We start from the raw sequence: 17,190 nt of genomic DNA on the forward strand, positions 1-17,190 counted from the left end.
AGTTGTTTACATAATAAATATGGCCTTTAATTATAAACTGCAACATTTAGGCTGGTGTGTTACCATTTATAAATACTGTATCTTTATACTATTTTCAGAAAGCAGCATATTCTGTATTGTATTCTGAAATTGTATTTCCATGTTAATGCATAAGGAGATCATCATCTTTGTGAAAAACAGTCGTTTTCCTCGTTACATCACTGTAAAAGTGGATTCCCTCTCATGTACCTCGACTAGTTTGCAAACTGTAAACAAAGCTTTGTGATGCAGTGTTATTCAACTCTAACACTCTGTATAAATTAAATTTTATTAGCTCCATTACCTCATCCTTAAATCTTGTGATTGAGTGCAGCTGCTTTAAATTACTGTGTATGAGTTTATATGAAAGCTGGATGTTCGTGCACGTTATAAGTCATTAAAAGTCACTGAATTCTCCTTTTTAAGCGTTTTTTCAAGTACTTAATTTTTTTTTATTGCTGATAGAATTTTTTAATTTCCCACAAACCTCTTCAACTGGCTGAAATATCTCCATTAAATATCCTGGAAACAGTTCTGAGCTCTGAGAAATTATACGTCCCAGATGTTTGTGGTTCAGTGTTGGTGAGTGAAATTCTTGTATTCTATCAACATAATTAGAAAGTAGCCTATGTATGTCTGTGCATTGTAGCTGTGCAATTTAGGGAGTCACTATACTGACGTTAAAAGTATAACATGCTAATGCTATATGCTACAAAATGCTAATATGGAGGCTTCAAATGCAGAATCCATGAACTAAAGGCTGTTGTACACTCGTATATGATATTTTAGTTCACAGTTAAAAGTAGCTGAGAAAGTAATGTTATGCATGTACCATGTTACTTTTATGTTGAATGTGTTTAATCACTGACCCAGTCTGCAGTCTGAGGAGTCTGCGGTGGATCATATTACTCATAACATTTTATAAACGCATTTCCATAGATGTGCCCAAAATGCACTACAATGATCAAAACAATACATCTTAATTTTGAAAATGAAATTGGTATATTTAAAAAAATCTACACTGAGCAGTGAAAAATGTGTGAAATATATACAAAGTTCATATTTGAAATTAAGTAAATAAACTGCAGATACAAGATACAAACATCTGGATATGCCACATTTTCTCTCCGTGAACACCTACACATTAAAGTAACTGTTCTTCCTGTTCCTCCAGATCTATAAGTGACCCTTGCAGATTAAGAGACACTGTAATGTTTTCTGGGATAAAGGTAACAGTTTAGCGGGACAGCTGGGACGTTTGCATCATTACTTTTCAGTACAAGAGCCAGGTCTGCTGTGAAAACTAAACAGAGCAAGCGATGTTACTTTTATTTCCTGAGAGTCCTGCAGTGCGCTTTTGTAAAACATCCACCTTTGTGCCAAGTAGAGTTCCTGACGAGGTGACCTGAGGAAATTCTGGTAACACTAATATTTCCAGAGAGAACTCATGGCTGAACATGATGGAGTTTGCAGCTCAGTTTTGCATGAACAGAAAATACAGCATAAAAACAAACAAACTTTTAAGCCCTAAGGGCTAAGGATTTTTAAGAGTTAAGAATTCACGCCAAACCGTCATCCTTTGATAAAAAACACTGGACTGGCAACTGTAACAATCACCCTTCAGCATGCACGTCGTGATTTATTTCACGACTCCTCTATCCATCTGGACTTTTGAGATTCCACACAAACTGTAAATCATATAATAGACTGAAAGCATTTTTATTTCTATTCCCATCTTCCAAAAAAGGGAACACGACTGGCGAGAGGAATTCACAGAAAAACAAAAAGTACCATAGTCTTTCTGCCAAACTGCAACATTATCATGCTTTTTATTATATAAACAGAACGGACACATAAACTGCTTCTTCTCCTCTTAAAGAAGCCGTGACGCCCCCACTTTCACTTCAAATTCATCATAATCTTGACTGGCACTGAAGCAGACAAAGAAACAAAATACACCGACCTTGCCAATACAAAAACTGCTCATGAAGATTTAAAATAAAAAAAATAAAAAAATAGCAGTAAAGCAAAAAAACAAGCAACCACAAACATTTTTATGTGTTTTCAAGCTTTAAACTAAGAGACAGTGGCGAGAGAATTAAACTGGGGTTGAGATTGTCTCATATTTGAAATAACTAAGGATCGGTTTGATTATCTCTATGGTCACAGTCTAGGTCAAACCAAGTACCACTGCGTGTTTCCAAATGTCAACATGCTGCAAAACACTGGCAGATTATCAAATGGAAAAAAAAAAATCCCTGTAGTCAATTTTGCTGGAAAAACCTTAACAATGATTATCCATAAAAGCCCCACTGTGCGTCTAACTCTACACCAGCACGACAAACAAGGTGACTATTGGAAATAGCAGCTCACCTCTAATCACTGTCTGCTTTTAAAATTTCAGTGGCTATTGCTCTTTGGCAGTGTCCTAGCTTTTATTATTTTAAGTGTACTGTGCTCTTGTCTTATTGTGATTTGAGGTGGTGTGTTGGTGTGTAAAGGGCAATCATTTTATTCTAAAATATCCATCAAACTGCACACACACACACACTTTCACACATACACGCACGCAAAGTGAAAACACCGACACTGAGCATGCACACAAAGTATGCTGGGGCAGGCTACGACCCTTCCAAATACAGAAAGAAAATATCATTTGCATCCCTACTGTGCACACATCATAACTAAACTATCAAAAACATGCTCATAGGTAAAAAAAGGTACTCATGCGCACCTACACATGCAGGATCACACACACACACACACACACACACACACATACATTCACACGCGTACCACTCAGCAATATGGCAAGGTTAGTCATTGTAAAAGTGCGGATTAGTCGCAGTTTCACAAAGTTATTTTTATTTGCCATTTAGTATTGGGATATTTTTGCCAGTCACAGACACTTAATTTCACAGTGCAACACAGTATGACAAACACTGACATTAGGGTCAAAACATATCATATGGGTGAGGTTAAAAAACAAAATCCATACAAAAACAAAATATAGGTAAAATAAAATTTTAAAAAAAAGTGCAAAAAACAACTTAACAGTCACTGAAAATAGCATTAATTCATTTTTTGTGTTAAGTGTGCGAATTTAAATCCACTATATAAAAAAAACAAAAAACAAAAACAAGAATCATCAGTAGCAGCAAAAAAAGGACCAGTTTTAAAACATTATAAAGATCACAATGACACTGCCAATCACTGTTTTACTTAAGATATTGATATGGCATCAAATGGATATCAGTACGAATGTAGACAAACACATACACACTCACACACATACAAAAAAACAAACAAACACACACACACACACGGTCACAGTTAACAGGTGCCAAAGGACATCGCGGTGGGAGTCAAGTTTTAGCTCGGTACCATATCAAAAACAATACACATTTCACGGACTGTTAACACAGAATGCCGAAGTAAGGATTTATAAACTGCACATGCACACACGTGCGCGCGTGCACATTCACACGCACAAAACTGCACAGAGACAACTAAAAATGTGATTTTCTTGGTAATATTTCCTCCCCCTCTGGAGAGAAAACAAATGTGTTAGCCCTAATCCTCCCTTCCTAGAGGAATGGTTGCTGTGAAGCCAAGAGGAAAAGATGCTTAGTTTTTTTCCCTCCTGCTCTCTTACTCTGGTTTGATCAGGTAGAAAATGTGACAGGAATACGTCTGATAGATAGAAAGCTCTGTGAAGCAGCACTCTGGTCAAAAATGAAGGTAGGAAACACAGATGAAGATAGCTAGATTATCTTACAGTTAAGTATTGTTTCAGTGACTATGGATGAAGTAATTTATACTGAATCCTATTCCCCGGAAAAGAAATGTATCACCCAGAAAATGAACAGAATTTAGACACCTGTCGGTCCCTAACTACATGTAGTAGGTCTTAAAAAGTCTAAATTATAGTGCCACCTACAGTCTGTTACATGTACTGAATGTACAGCATGTGCAAGTTAAAGTGTGAGAGTCTGTGTTCATTGGTCTGTCTCTGTCGGTCAAGAATTACTCTTAAGTTTAAGAATCCCATTAAAATCTCAGCTGTCCCTGTCCTCAAAGCCAAGTAACAGACCTTTCTGTGGCTCTTTTTTCCCTTCCTTATTACTGAATTCCCTCAGTTTCTTTCCCTGAACTCACTCTATGCTGGTATCTTTCCCTGCCTCTCCTCTTTCCCATCCTGTCTCTCCCTCCATCTCTCCTCCGTCTCCTTCTCTCTGTCCCTCTCTATCTGTCCCTACCAGTTAGTTTTTCTGTGTCAGGTCCCTGCCTAGTTAATCTAGAGGTGTCCTCCCTGTCCCTCCCTCCCACCCGCCTACCCTCCCTCTATGGACAAACACATAGGGCGTGGGGGCCGTCCATCAGGGGGAGCGGCCAATAGCATCCCTCTCCCTCCCCCCAGATCAGGGCAGTGCAATACACAGATGGATGAGTTTCCCATTCACCCTCCTCCTGCTGGCTCACCTGGAAGGAGCGAAAAGTGAGAGAGAGAGATGGACACAAATAAGTTAATATTAATCAAATGCAGTTTGTGCCTAAAAATGCAGTTTAAATGAAGCTGGATGTGGCATTACCTCTTAGGTGGGTGTAGAGAATCTAAACCCCATAGCAGGCTGCCAGTCTCTCCTTCAGCAGTGGTGGGAACTGCTCTGAAAACTGTTGCCAGTTCTCCTCCCCAACCTGCTCCTTAAAACCATGCAAGATCTTTGGAAACAGAAAAATGGCATCTCTTCAATATCTCAAGCAGGCAGGAGAAGTGGACTGATCGAGAAACAGTCCAGTGAAAAAGCATAATTACAACCTCAGGATCTTCTGTTATTATCTGCTCTAACATTTCCACTTTGTCTTTATATGTTATGCTGCAACCACTGCTTACTGCATTACAGACTCACTGAATGTGTCACTTGTGGTCACATTTTAACCACCACAACTACAACCGAGCCAGCAATCCAGCTGAAGATAGCCGGTTAGCAGTGATTCAACTTTCAAAATAATGCAATAGTTCTCTTAGAGGAACATAAAAAACAAAAACTTAAATAAGCCATATATAGCTGAGAGAGTCCCGCCTAAGTAAAGTATGTATGTGCAAAACAGTGTCCAGTAAGTGGTTACTTCCTTCAGGGACATGGAGTGAAACTAATAAGCATCACCCAATATTTTCTGGAGACCTACGTCATATAGTATCAAAATACTATAAACTAGGCCAAAATCAGCTTAGATCAAAATAGTATAAAATAGGGCTGTTCGATATAACGATGCATATCGGATGACGATATGAAAACGTCCATCGTTTCATTTTACGCTATCATTTATTTCGTGGTGTCGCAAAATAAACTGTTTACGCAAATATTTTGTCATCGTTTTGACGGTCACTGTAGAATTTCTTAAAGTTCTCTCTTTCTCTTAATATAACCACACCACGGACGGACAAGCGACAGTTTTTATGCGTTGCCGTTAGCAACAACGACGGTAAAACCATCTCGTGGCTCCGCTGTCCGCTTCTTTGTTTTCCACATAAACCTTTCAAAGTAAATCTGAAGATCCTGTTGAGATTTTTCAAAATAAACTGAATTACGTGAAATAGCATGCAGAGTGTTTACGGACAAGAAGCTAAAAAGAGCCGTCAGGTGCTAAAAAATAAACCTTAGACACGCCATAAAATAAAAACTCAAAGAAAATTGCGGCCGTTTCAACTTATGTAACACTCGACTCCAGGTACACGATGAAAACACTTCACGCAAGTCGAGATTCACAGAATTTACAGAAAATGTAATATTTGTGATACATACCGTTGTCGGGACAATAAATGTCTTATATCAGGATATGAGATTTTAGTCATATCGCACAGCCCTAGTATAAAAGGTAAATTTATAGACCAGGCAGATTTACCAATTTCATTTTGTTCGCCATAGAGGAACGGGGTATTATGAAACAGGTCAGTAATCAAATGCATCAAAGGAAGGGTCCTACACAAGTTCTGTTGCAATGCAATCAGTCTGATCCAAATCCATATTAAGGGTTCCTTTTATAATGAAGCCCAACACACTGATACATTAGACTGAATTAAACATTACTGAATGGATCCTTGTGCTTTGACGTTTGTCTGTCTAGTCTTAGATCACACTTTATGTGATGGACCCTGAGGGGAATGTGTGCAGTCAGTTTTTCTGCATAGAAACATCCCTGTCTGTGCTGCTGAGGTTCATAGTTAACACTCTGCTGCGCCTAAGGTCACTGCACCTCACACCGAGTCACTCTCAGAGGGAGAGGAGACAGAAGGATGGTACTAGCTGTGGAAACAAGAACTCGCCCCTTAAAATGAGGTGGACCCTCACCTTGTAGAACATGTCTCTCAGGTCATCTTTAGGATTGACCCAGGAGGCCACAGCGTCACAGAAGAAGATGAAGTCCTGAACAAACACAGGAAGAGATCAACCTCAACACTATCTTTTGATTTAATTTACAGCCAAATACGCACACTGTGAATCCTAATGACTGCAATGAGCAGTGTCTCACCTGCACCACACCTCCAGGGTTCACGCCAATCATAATGCAAATCCCACGGAAGGCGGAGTCTTTCTCCTCGTTGTCTCGGATGTTTCGGAGAGACGTACACCTGCATTGTGCAATTATTAACCAGTTAGTGACCGCTAAGCATGATGATGCCAGAATTGTGAGTTCACAAGTCCCATTTTAATAAGAGATAAACCAAATCAAAAATTTATGGGAGACATGCAAACTGTTGTGTCACTGTGAAAGACGACTTATTTTTCTATTGGGCTTGAAGAAAAGAATTCTTATTCCTCAAGGAATTCAGTAACAATTCTGGAAATCATTTAAAGAATGAAGTTATGTAAATGATAATGCATCCATTAGAACAAAGTATCTTAAGTCTGCATTTTCACTTCAACCTCACTTTTCAGACTCAGAATCAAACCATCTCTCACCAGGGTCGGATGAACTGCGGCAACATGGGCGCGACCTCCTGAGGACACACATAGCCCAGCCGGCCAATGGTGATTGCTGGAAGAGAACAGAGATGAGTCAAACCTGCTCTTAGATAAATGCGTATCTGTATCTGTACAAGTCCCTTCCCTTCCCCTTGAAAGCATGTATAAAATGATCTGTGAAATCATATACCGGTGTTCTCCAACAGGGTCTTGGGAGTATTGGGTCGATTAATAATCTCCACCAGCTGGTTCAGAACCATAGCAATGTATGGCTGCATCTCCACTCCTGACAGAGAAATAAAAATAAAATGAGACACACGACATCTCACACCGTACAGCCGTACATCAAAAAGTTAGCATAAATACATAGAACAAAAACTGGGCTTCTTCCACGTACCCATCTGCATGCAGATCTCTCCTATGGCCCAGGTAGCGTTGTTGCAGACGGAGATGAACTCTGGGTTCAGATTTGTTCCGAGGATTGGCATGAATTCAGCTAAGAGAGACACAAAATGTTAAAAAGCAGAATTATGGGATATATATATGTATGTACAGGTGTGTAAGGGTAACAGACAGCTAAATGTTTACCGATACAGGGTTTGACATGAGGAAAGCAAGCCTTGGTCAAGTCACCCAGCAGAGCAAATGAACTCTGTCTTACTTCGGGCATCGTATCCTGGGACAAAAGAGACAGAAAGACAAGGAGTAATGTGAATATACACCATCAAATGACTGAAAGAATTTGGCACATCTAACACGTCGTGGCAGTTGTCCTCCTCCTCCTCCTGCGATTTTGAAAAAAATAAAACATTGCAAAACATGAGCAGTTTAAAACAAAAAAAAAAAGTGTTTCTTTCCAGATAAACCTTCTGTGATCAAATGGCTGCAAGCGCTGAGCACTCTGCTACAAATATAGCACATTTCCTCTGGCTACTTCACATTAAAATTAAATGCAGAGTGAAAAGTAGTGGAAAATATCCTGTTTACATGAGCATTTCTAAATACAACTGATACAAAGAACCAGGGATTTAAAAAAAAAAAAAAAATCCATTACATGAAATTACACTAATACCGATGTACATGCATGCAGCTAATTTGATTCAGAGAGAGACTCAGAGATTCATACACCAACATTAAAAATGAAAACTTAAACATATACAGCATTGACTCTGAATGAACTCTGGAAAGGCATTCACACAAACATAGGCTCTCCTCACCTGCATGCATTGGAAAAGCAGGGTCATGATATTACTGCGAGCCACGAGTGTGTCCACGTGGCCTCCGAGTCCCTCTGCCAAGCCACTTAAAAGATCCAAGGCCACAATCATGAAGTCCTTGTCGGGTGCTTCATACTGATCTGGCTGCTGACTGTACATCTGAGATGTACGCAAAACGAGTGTCATTTATGTAAAGCAGCAAAAGCATAAATTGTGAGTAATTAAATATGCATGTTTGGTTCACCATGGCCTGAGCAAGGGTCTTCTGGACCAGGGTGACACAGCGCTGATAGACGGGCTCACAATAGGGAAGGAAGCCGCTCTGCAGTGCTGTGGCAACAGATGACAGACACTCGAGCAGAGGGAAGAGATCTTTGTCCTCATCCTTCAATTCATTCCACTTGGCTATCAGTGGAGGCATCAGCTTTTGTATGTACTCCTAAACAAAACAAGAGGGAGATTTTTGTCTTTGTTTTTTGTCATTTTTGTGTAAATGCATGCAGTTGTGTCTAAAACGTTCGGGCTCACAGGCTGGTTGAGATGGTGTCCCACAGAGTCTGCCAGTGTTCCTATGGCATCATAGAGGATGAGGAGGTTTTTGTGCTGGTACTTCCCAAAAGCAAAAACCAGGGTGTCCAGGATAAAGCTCAGGTATGGTACCAGCTCTGTGCATGCTTCTTCCTCCAGAGTGGCAAATGCACTTTGAGGAAGGACGCAATTTGTTTAACCACTTATTAGTAAGAAACTAGAAAGCACACAGAAAACAAAGAAAAGGGAAGATCTGTACCTGCATGCAGCCTCTTGTACTCTCTTGTTGCCATCCAGGATCCGTTTGAGCAGCTCCGTCATGAGGGGTTTGAGGTGAGCATCAGGGGGCTGGCTGACCACCCAGTGGGCATAGCGACTGAGGGTCCAGCAGGCAATGGAGCGCACCAAGGCCTTCTTGTCACATAAACACTGGATGAGGTGAGGGATAAGCTCAGGCAAGTAAGGTACCATACCCTGCATACATCCTGGAAGGATAAACATAATTTATTTATCACTATTGTGGAAATGAGAAAACAATTTGTTTTGATATTTCTAAAATTTTAAAAAGAATTTTTAAAAAATGTTTTATAAAAGATTACACAATATGTGGGGGGTCTCCCCATAGTTACAGTCTTAAACTTATCATCTATGATCAGTTTTCTTTAGAGGGGACCTAGGTAAACACATACCCATTTTCTGTCATATACAAAAGTAATCCCTAGGAGCCAAAGGTTCAGTTTTCAGACTGCTCTAAGTGCTTTGTTTCAGGCAGTTTTTGTACTCTTGGTTCTGGTCAGTGAGAGCAGATATCCTTAATGTGATCTCAGATAGGGCTGGGCCATATCATAACATTCACGGTAATACCGGTATAATGTTGGGCAACGATAAGAAAATGAAATATCGCGATAGAATATGGGGAAAACGCACAGTGCCTTTGTTTTCATACGCACATGGCGGAAAAAGCATGGCGGCGACGGAGAATGAGAAGGAGAAAGCGGATCGTTAAATGAAACAGATGAACCAGAATTGGTTTGTAAAAATGCTGCAACTTCAGTGGTGTGGAACTGGTTTGGCTTTTGTCCCTCCGATACACAACAAAGCACTATTTTTGGTAGAGCATGCTAGCGGGCCGTCGTTATTACCGTGTTTTTTGGAAAATACGGCACACTTAAAATCAATACTTGGATTTTTCTGAAAATCAACAGTGCCCCTTATAATCCCGTGTGCCTTCTGATTTTATGTGGTACACGGCGCTCGAAAATATGTCAAATGTTTTGTCTAGTGTCAATTATATTGTCAGTTATATCGTTATTGCAAATTTTCAAATGTATATCGCGATAAATGTTTTTGGTCATATTGCCCTGCTCTAATCTCAGATACACAGCTCTGGCTGTAGCAAAAAAAATCCATCCACCTTCTGTTCAAGCAATAGGCAAGTTAGCTTAAAAGGAGGGGCCAAGAAAACTAACATGGCTTGTTTCAGTAGTGGATGAACTGGGGTACCACAAAAAGCCCAGATTAAAACTAGAAATTTATTTTTTCTCAGGTAAAATAGAAAAACATATTAAGTCCCCTTTACTGTGCTTCTGCCTCATCTTACCCTCAGCAATAGCCCCAAGCACCAGGATGCCGGACTCCTTGATGACCCAATCAGGATGAAAAAGCAGGCCTTTGAGCAAGGGGAGGAGATGAGGCAGCAACTCCTCACGAAACACGTTGGCAAGAACATCCAGAGCGGCAGCAGAGCACTTCCCTGAAAAGAGGAAAATCCAGGATCAGTGTTGGATACCTATGTTATAATAAAAGGTACCACAACAGGGTTATAATGGTTATAATAAAGAGGATAAGTAGGTGGGTTTTTTTGGTAAATGCTCCGCAGAGAAATCAATCCATTTCTATTCATATCTCTCACATACCTGCGCGTGCACACACTCTTGCAAACACACACGGGGTGCTTAACAAATTTGTTACACCACCACCCAATGAAGATTAATAATTAAACATTAACAATTAACAGTATTAGTAATTGCTAAAATCATTTTTATGTTTCTGTAATGAGTAATTCCCCGGTATGTGCACACTCTTTAACCAAAAACCGTTTTGAATGCTAACCCTAAACCTTGTCCATGAATTTTCAAATGTACTGTTTTGAAGAAAAAAAATAGAAGAAAAAAAAAGTGAAGCGCTTTTTTAATATTAATACTACACAACAAAACAGTATATAATAGGTTTTAGGTTGAAAGACGTTTTTGACATCAAGCAGTTTCCACACAGGTTCAAAAAACCTACAGGATCCCTTTTTTTGTGCTGTTCTGCTCCATTTTAATTGTTTTGGTAAGGAAATCTAATCTAACTTCAATTCTAACTTTGCATGCGAAACTCACGTAGGTTCCAATCAGACAGCGTGTCATCATCATCGTCCTCATCTTCATCGATGTCCTCCCCCTCCTCGCCCTCCCCTCCTTCATGCTGCAGGGTGACAGTGCGGGACTTGTGGAAGCGAGGCTTGATGTCCTGCTCGCTGTCTGGAATCGTCTCGTCCTCTTCAACATCACCCTGGAGGAGATCAGAGCTCAAGGTGAATGCAGAACACAGGTAAACAGCAAAACACAAGAAGAGATGCCAGATTTGTCCAGAGGATGCTAACCTTTAGTAGAATGATATCTATTTCAGAATACTTCATCCCATTCACCAGTATAGGTATCAGTCTGAAAAGGGAAAAAAAAAAAAGATAAGGAAACACATTACTACTCAGATGAAATTATCTCATCATTAAACCAGTCCTTGCTATGGGAGAAAGTGAGCACTTACTGGACCAAGTGGCCAGAAAGGGCCTCTTTACAGATGGGCTGTTCAGCCAGTGTTAGCCAGAACTCACAGGCCTCCAGGGCCACGTTCTCATCTGGGTCCTGCGTCCGCTGGAGCATATACTGGGGGAAAAAAACCCAACAACAAGTGATTAAGAAGATGAGAAAGCGACAGCCAAACATAGTTTAAGGTCGAGATGAGTCAGGCCTTTACCTGGATGATGCTGTGCATGTGAGGGATGAGACGGTCAATTCGGACTTCTAGGAGCATGACCAGAGCCCTGCACACATTCTTCCTCACTTCACTGTCCTCGTCCCCAGCCAGAGCAAACAGACTCTGGATAGAAAATAAACAAACAACAGAAAGAAAACAAATTAAAAACGGGAAGGAAAGACAGGTAGGGTCAACAAAGGTGAAGGAACAAAAACAATTTATTATTAATTTATTATTCTAGAGGTTTTATGAGGCTTTACACCTTTACTATAAAACGTGTGCAGGTCTGTTTAATTATTTTACATGTGCTGGCAATCTACCCACATCCACAAACTAACTAGAGTCTAGGAACATTTTGGCCCATCACTGACACAGCAGACATGTCGCTCAACAGGAATAAATATGCAACCTTTTCTTTTTTGTTTTACAGAACACAGGGCAAAAAAAACGGCTTGGAACATTTTAGAAATTATGTCATCACATAGTTTGTCCAGCAGAGCAGCTCAGACTTCATTGTTTACAAAACTGTCAGCACTGTCTGCAACACATGTGGCAGAGTATATCACAGCTGAGCAGATGGTGGTGCGGCGCCAAATGGTGTTTTCACAGTAAGCTGAAAAAGTGCCGTGTTCATGCAGCTTCTGTTTGAAGTCAAAAAGAGGCTTTCACAAAAAAAAAAACCCAAAAAACCCCAAACAACAACAACAACAAAAATACCTTCATGGAGCAAAATTTTGCGATCCTCGTAAAAACGTAAGTAAAAGTAAAAAATGTTGAATTGCTCACCTCAATAAAGGTGTCGATGTTATCCATCAGAGCCTGAGCTCGGCCAATGATAAACTGGTTCACACAAGCTATAGCATGGGACCTTGGCAAAAAAGAAAAAGAAAAAACAAGAGATAATTTTAACAAGGAGATTTTAGATGAGGAGGAAAGGAAAACTGCTAATTCTGCAAGATTCAGACACTGAGACTTGGATTTCACTGACCTGATCTTGGGGCTGCAATGTTTGAAAAACTGGAGGAATTTGGGTATCATGATGTTAAGAGGTCTGTTCAAAGCATCGCTATCCAACAACTCTGATGAATCCTCACAGATCTTTTGCAGTGCTCCAAAAGAACCCTGCCAAAAAAAAAACAAATCAGAAACAAATTACAAAAGAAACAGACACAAACCTTACCACCAAAATAGTACCAAATTATCATTGCAAGGCTGTGCATGTGTTTAAGGTATGTAACCCTAACCTCACAGGTGTTATAGTCCTCCGAGTTGAGCAAGTTACAGAGCTGAGGCAGCAGCTCTGGCCAGGTCTGCAGCTCTCCTTTGGAGGCGATGGTCGTGATCAGAATGCCTTTATAATAAAGAGTTAAAAAGTTACACACTAGTACATTAGGCTTTAAAACCCAGCCTGATAACTCACCCTCTGTCATTTAAAGATCTTGAAAATACAACGCTTGCTCCCACACAACCATATTACCTGCAAAAATTCACCCACCTCCATAATAATCTGACTCACACTGCTGAAAAACTCCATCTAACTAAACCTTTTATTTCTCAAGCTTCCCTCTCTGACTGAAACACCCACCGATTGTAGCTCTGATAAGCGGTGAAGGGTCTCCGATGTTGTTGAGGCATTCTCGTTTGATGAAGTCTGCCACATTGGGAGGGAAGTTCTGGTAGTGAGCTTTCACATTGTTCTTCAGAATCAGACCGCTCAGAGAGCGAGTGGGCTCATCTTGAGAAGGAAGACAGCAGAGAGGCAACATGAAAACCCAAAAGGAGGTGGTGAGATACAGAGAGGTAAGCAAAGATGAAACAATCTAGTACGCGTTTTTTTTGTTTGTTTTTTTAATTATAAATTTGATGTGCACAAACTCACCTTCAGATTTTAGGCTTGTGAGAACAAAGATGAGATAGTTGTTGAAATCTGGAAACTGGTTAAGCTGTTCCAGTTTCTGCAGAGTCTGTTAAGGAGTTGAATCACTATAAATACAGAGCAAGAATTCACACATCCTCACAGACCTTCATTTCACAGACACTTGATGCAAGCTGAACAAACAGTATCTTCTCATTGTCCTCCAAACTGACACACCAGCTCTCATGGGGGAGGCAACATTTCACACCTTCTCCTCTCACTCTAACTGTCAAACACACACACATACAGAGCCAGATGTAAGGATACTTCTTGCACAGCTCTCTGTGTTGCTGTGTCTGGGGACTGGGAATCCTTGAGTAACTGAAGCACTTGCTGCAGACCTTGTTCATCCGGCTGCCACTCCATCCTACAACAGAACACACACACACGTTACCCGTTTAGGGGCTCACTGCAGCACCTGTAATCTTACAAATCAAAACGCCATGTAATGACTACAGAACAAATGAATTATGCTGACTTATTAAAAGCATCAAATTCTAAAATAGCCTCAAAACCGGTTCTTTGAATCGTAATTTGAGACAAAATGCTGGAGTCAGTGTAAATATGTATAGCGTAGCAAAACAGTGCTGCGGAAGCAGTGGCGTTTATGAACATTTGACATTTCTGGCGAGCACCACCAACAACCAGTGGTCATTTAAGGCTTCACGAATAAGTAGCCAAACATCAACAACTATCAACCGTGACCCTAAGAACCTTTTCTACGTGAGGCCCAGACGGTAAAGGCGCAAATGTCTCGCTCCATCAGCTAGCAAGCTAGCCTGGCGTCGCAGTAACACGTAAACGATTCACTGATTGCCGAAACGCTTTCTCACATCAACTACCCGGCTGCCACAGTTATGTTTTAATCCAAGCCACAAAAGCCGCTAAAGGGGTTCAATTAATATGCATAACAAGGCAGCCGCACACCAACCCCCCCTTTCCCCCGGCAGCTATCAGTAGCACCGCTAGCTAACAGCATCCTGAAAGTACCGCGAAAGGTTTTACCTGGTTTCTCCGATGTGGTAGATCTATATTCCTACAGACAACCGCGCAGATGCAATGTACCAACTAACATTAAATAATATATATATCCGCGGTCTGTGTAGGTAAATACAAACTTCTAATCGCAGTAGATCTACGTGGTTGCTATGCTAGTTGGTATGTGACAGAGATTGCATGCCTTGCAATCAAGCCGGGTGATCTGTATGATCACGTTCGGCTTCCGTATTCGAGCGAGGTGAAAGAGACGTAAACAACTTTAAGTATTACTGTTATTTCAGTCTGTGTTCAGCATTTATGAGCATTTGCCGATTAATTAATAATGCATGTATGATTATAAAATTATGATAACATTTTATTCCGTGAACGGAGCAGATTATACAATATACCTACGTCGGTTTGTGCGGTTTCATTTTTCTCCACTAGATGGAGCCATATTCAACGCCTCTAGCCTGTTAGCTATGTGTATGAAGTGAGACAGGGCGTTGACAGAAAAACACTGTCACCAGAGATGATGGCCCATCAACAATCACAATCATGAGCGTCTCCGTGATTTTTGTCACCGGTATGGCACAGAGGAGATATGAGCAAGGTAAATACAGTGTTAAAACTGGCACTGAAAACACTGTGTATACATTCAAGGGCTCCTGTGCCTTCAGACATATGTGTTATTTTTTGAAGAGTGGCACTACACTCAAATTAAGTACTTTGTAAAGTGCTTAGACAAGTATTTAAACGATTTTACTTAAGTAAAAGTTATAATTCCATAAGTAATTGTACTAAAGTTTTCAAAACATGTCTAAAATATATAACGTATCCACTATTGCATTATCATATGATATGTGTGATATTATTGGATGATAAATATTAATTAATCAATATGTACACTTTCATGCTTCACATATTACTACTTAATTAAATGACCAATTTTAGCTTTATCTATAGTAATACACGGTAGTAAGATGGAACAGTGGTTAGTACTGTTGCCACAGGGGTCCTAGGTTCGAAAAAGAACCCCACCCCTTCCCAAAAGAAAAAAAAAAACAAAACTCTAGCATCATAAGCCTAATATGCTGCAGGGCTGTCACATTGTAAGCCCTTGCAGAATCAGAGTAAGCAACTACATTTTAAGGAAGGAAAATGACTTCGGTATAATTCAGTTAATCGCAGGCCATGTACTTAACCATGTACTCGTAGTCATCACCACTTCCTTAATTTTGAAATGCTTACCAAAACTGTGAAACAGTCCTTTGGAAAATGGGAAGTGCTCTAACAGCATGAAGTATCTTTATTATAACTTTCTTCTTTTTAACGAAGCAAAACATTTCATAATCAACTAAGCAAAGCTTTATTAAACAACCAACATTGACCAGAGCAAACAAATATCAAGAAGACATTCACATTATGGACAGGTAGTTGAACGAAAGTGGACATTTAAGAAATTGCGTATGGGAGTAAAGTTCTTCATTTTGAACAGAACAGGGTGTATATTTAGAAAAATTTAAGTTCAGCAGAGAGAGCTGATTTCACTCTTGCTGCAGCCCCACTTGCAGCAAGCATTGGACAGTCCAACCACTACGTCCCGTCCTTTCCTGTCTGCGCTCCGTAGAGCCTCCAGGACCTCTTCTGTTATCGGTGAGCGAGCTGAGCGGCTGAGTCCTGCTGCTACAGATGCTGGATTTTTCCATGGTTCGGATTCTGCAGGATCTTGCTCGCTCATAAGTTGAGGGATGGGATTTGCCTTCCATGGATCATAGGTCTTCTCTCCAATAAATGCTTACAAAAAGAATAAAAAGTAAATCTGTCAATATTGCAGTTTAATTCTTTGAAAACAAAGCACATTATAGAAAATCAGCACACAAAATCACACCGTCTTACCCGAGTCTTCTGCGCTTCTCCTCCAGCGAGAACCACCACAGGTAAAGATGACAGCTCGTATGAACTCTCTTCCACACAGTTTCACCCCATAAAAAGAGGGATGACCGTCATTGGGGCGCACCCTGTCTACCAGAGCCACCAACAAGCCCAGGGTCAAGAGCGCTGCCTTCCACATGATGCTGAACAAATACTGAAGGTATCTCGAAGGTATGTTTAAGTGTCTCTGTGGTTTGTGTTTCTTTTTGGATGTTCTTTCCACCTTTTATAGGGCCTAGCATCAGCGAGGAGGACCTGAACTCACCTCCAGTGTTCGTCATACCTCGAGATAAGGCTGGAGACCTTTACGGGCAACAATGCACTCAGAGGAAAAGAAAAGTTGTGATTAAAATGCTGAACGATACCAGAGGTGATGTCAACAGTGCCACTGGGAATCTCATCACCTGTGACCTTTAAGTGGCCTTTCTGTCCCTCACATCATTTTGATTGGGCTGTCTGACACCAGCACAGTATCACCATTAACTCTGCCTACCATGGGACTAAGATCACTATCTTTGCACCCCAAGGAAGGGTGCTGTTCACTGCTGACACACACACACACACACACACACACACACACACACACACACACACACACACACACACACAC

At 40.5% G+C, this 17,190-nt stretch overlaps 3 protein-coding genes across 4 annotated transcripts in view; 1 reads left to right on the forward strand and 2 right to left on the reverse strand.

The window, feature by feature from the left end:
* Positions 1-1,816: 1,816 nt before the first annotated feature.
* On the reverse strand, positions 1,817-14,880 carry LOC102300697 (transportin-2). Of its 2 annotated transcripts, none has more exons than XM_005925103.3 (24): positions 14,673-14,880; positions 13,935-14,034; positions 13,632-13,707; positions 13,338-13,487; positions 12,997-13,103; positions 12,741-12,874; positions 12,539-12,620; positions 11,753-11,875; positions 11,543-11,661; positions 11,379-11,439; positions 11,116-11,287; positions 10,332-10,484; positions 8,991-9,216; positions 8,732-8,903; positions 8,448-8,642; positions 8,204-8,362; positions 7,575-7,662; positions 7,384-7,482; positions 7,177-7,272; positions 6,984-7,059; positions 6,553-6,652; positions 6,372-6,446; positions 4,611-4,740; positions 1,817-4,500 (listed from the first exon to the last, which is right to left on the reverse strand). In XM_005925103.3, exons 2-23 carry the CDS (start codon positions 14,031-14,033, stop codon positions 4,633-4,635), a joined length of 2,670 nt encoding a protein of 889 aa, XP_005925165.1. In that variant the 5' UTR covers position 14,034; positions 14,673-14,880; the 3' UTR covers positions 1,817-4,500; positions 4,611-4,632. The 2 variants fall into 2 exon arrangements, with proteins under 2 accessions (XP_005925165.1, XP_005925164.1); XM_005925102.3 differs by having other exon boundaries at positions 7,575-7,668.
* Positions 14,881-15,990: 1,110 nt separating this feature from the next.
* On the reverse strand, positions 15,991-17,175 carry rln3b (relaxin 3b). The gene is made up of 2 exons (XM_042221636.1): positions 16,545-17,175; positions 15,991-16,442 (listed from the first exon to the last, which is right to left on the reverse strand). The coding sequence occupies exons 1-2, from the start codon at positions 16,717-16,719 to the stop codon at positions 16,174-16,176; spliced, it is 444 nt and encodes a 147-aa protein (XP_042077570.1). The 5' UTR covers positions 16,720-17,175; the 3' UTR covers positions 15,991-16,173.
* Positions 16,355-17,190, forward strand: part of rfx1b (regulatory factor X, 1b (influences HLA class II expression)) — a 15,793-nt gene continuing 14,957 nt past the window's right edge. The window contains exons 1-2 of the mRNA XM_042221625.1: positions 16,355-16,461; positions 16,571-16,751. The gene's annotated coding sequence lies outside the window, so the exon portion shown is untranslated. The remainder of the gene's footprint in view (positions 16,462-16,570; positions 16,752-17,190) is intronic.

The sequence above is a fragment of the Haplochromis burtoni genome, unplaced genomic scaffold (genome assembly GCF_018398535.1).
Source record: "Haplochromis burtoni strain Fernald_Lab_line unplaced genomic scaffold, NCSU_Asbu1 Contig_70, whole genome shotgun sequence".
Lineage (NCBI taxonomy): Eukaryota > Metazoa > Chordata > Actinopteri > Cichliformes > Cichlidae > Haplochromis > Haplochromis burtoni.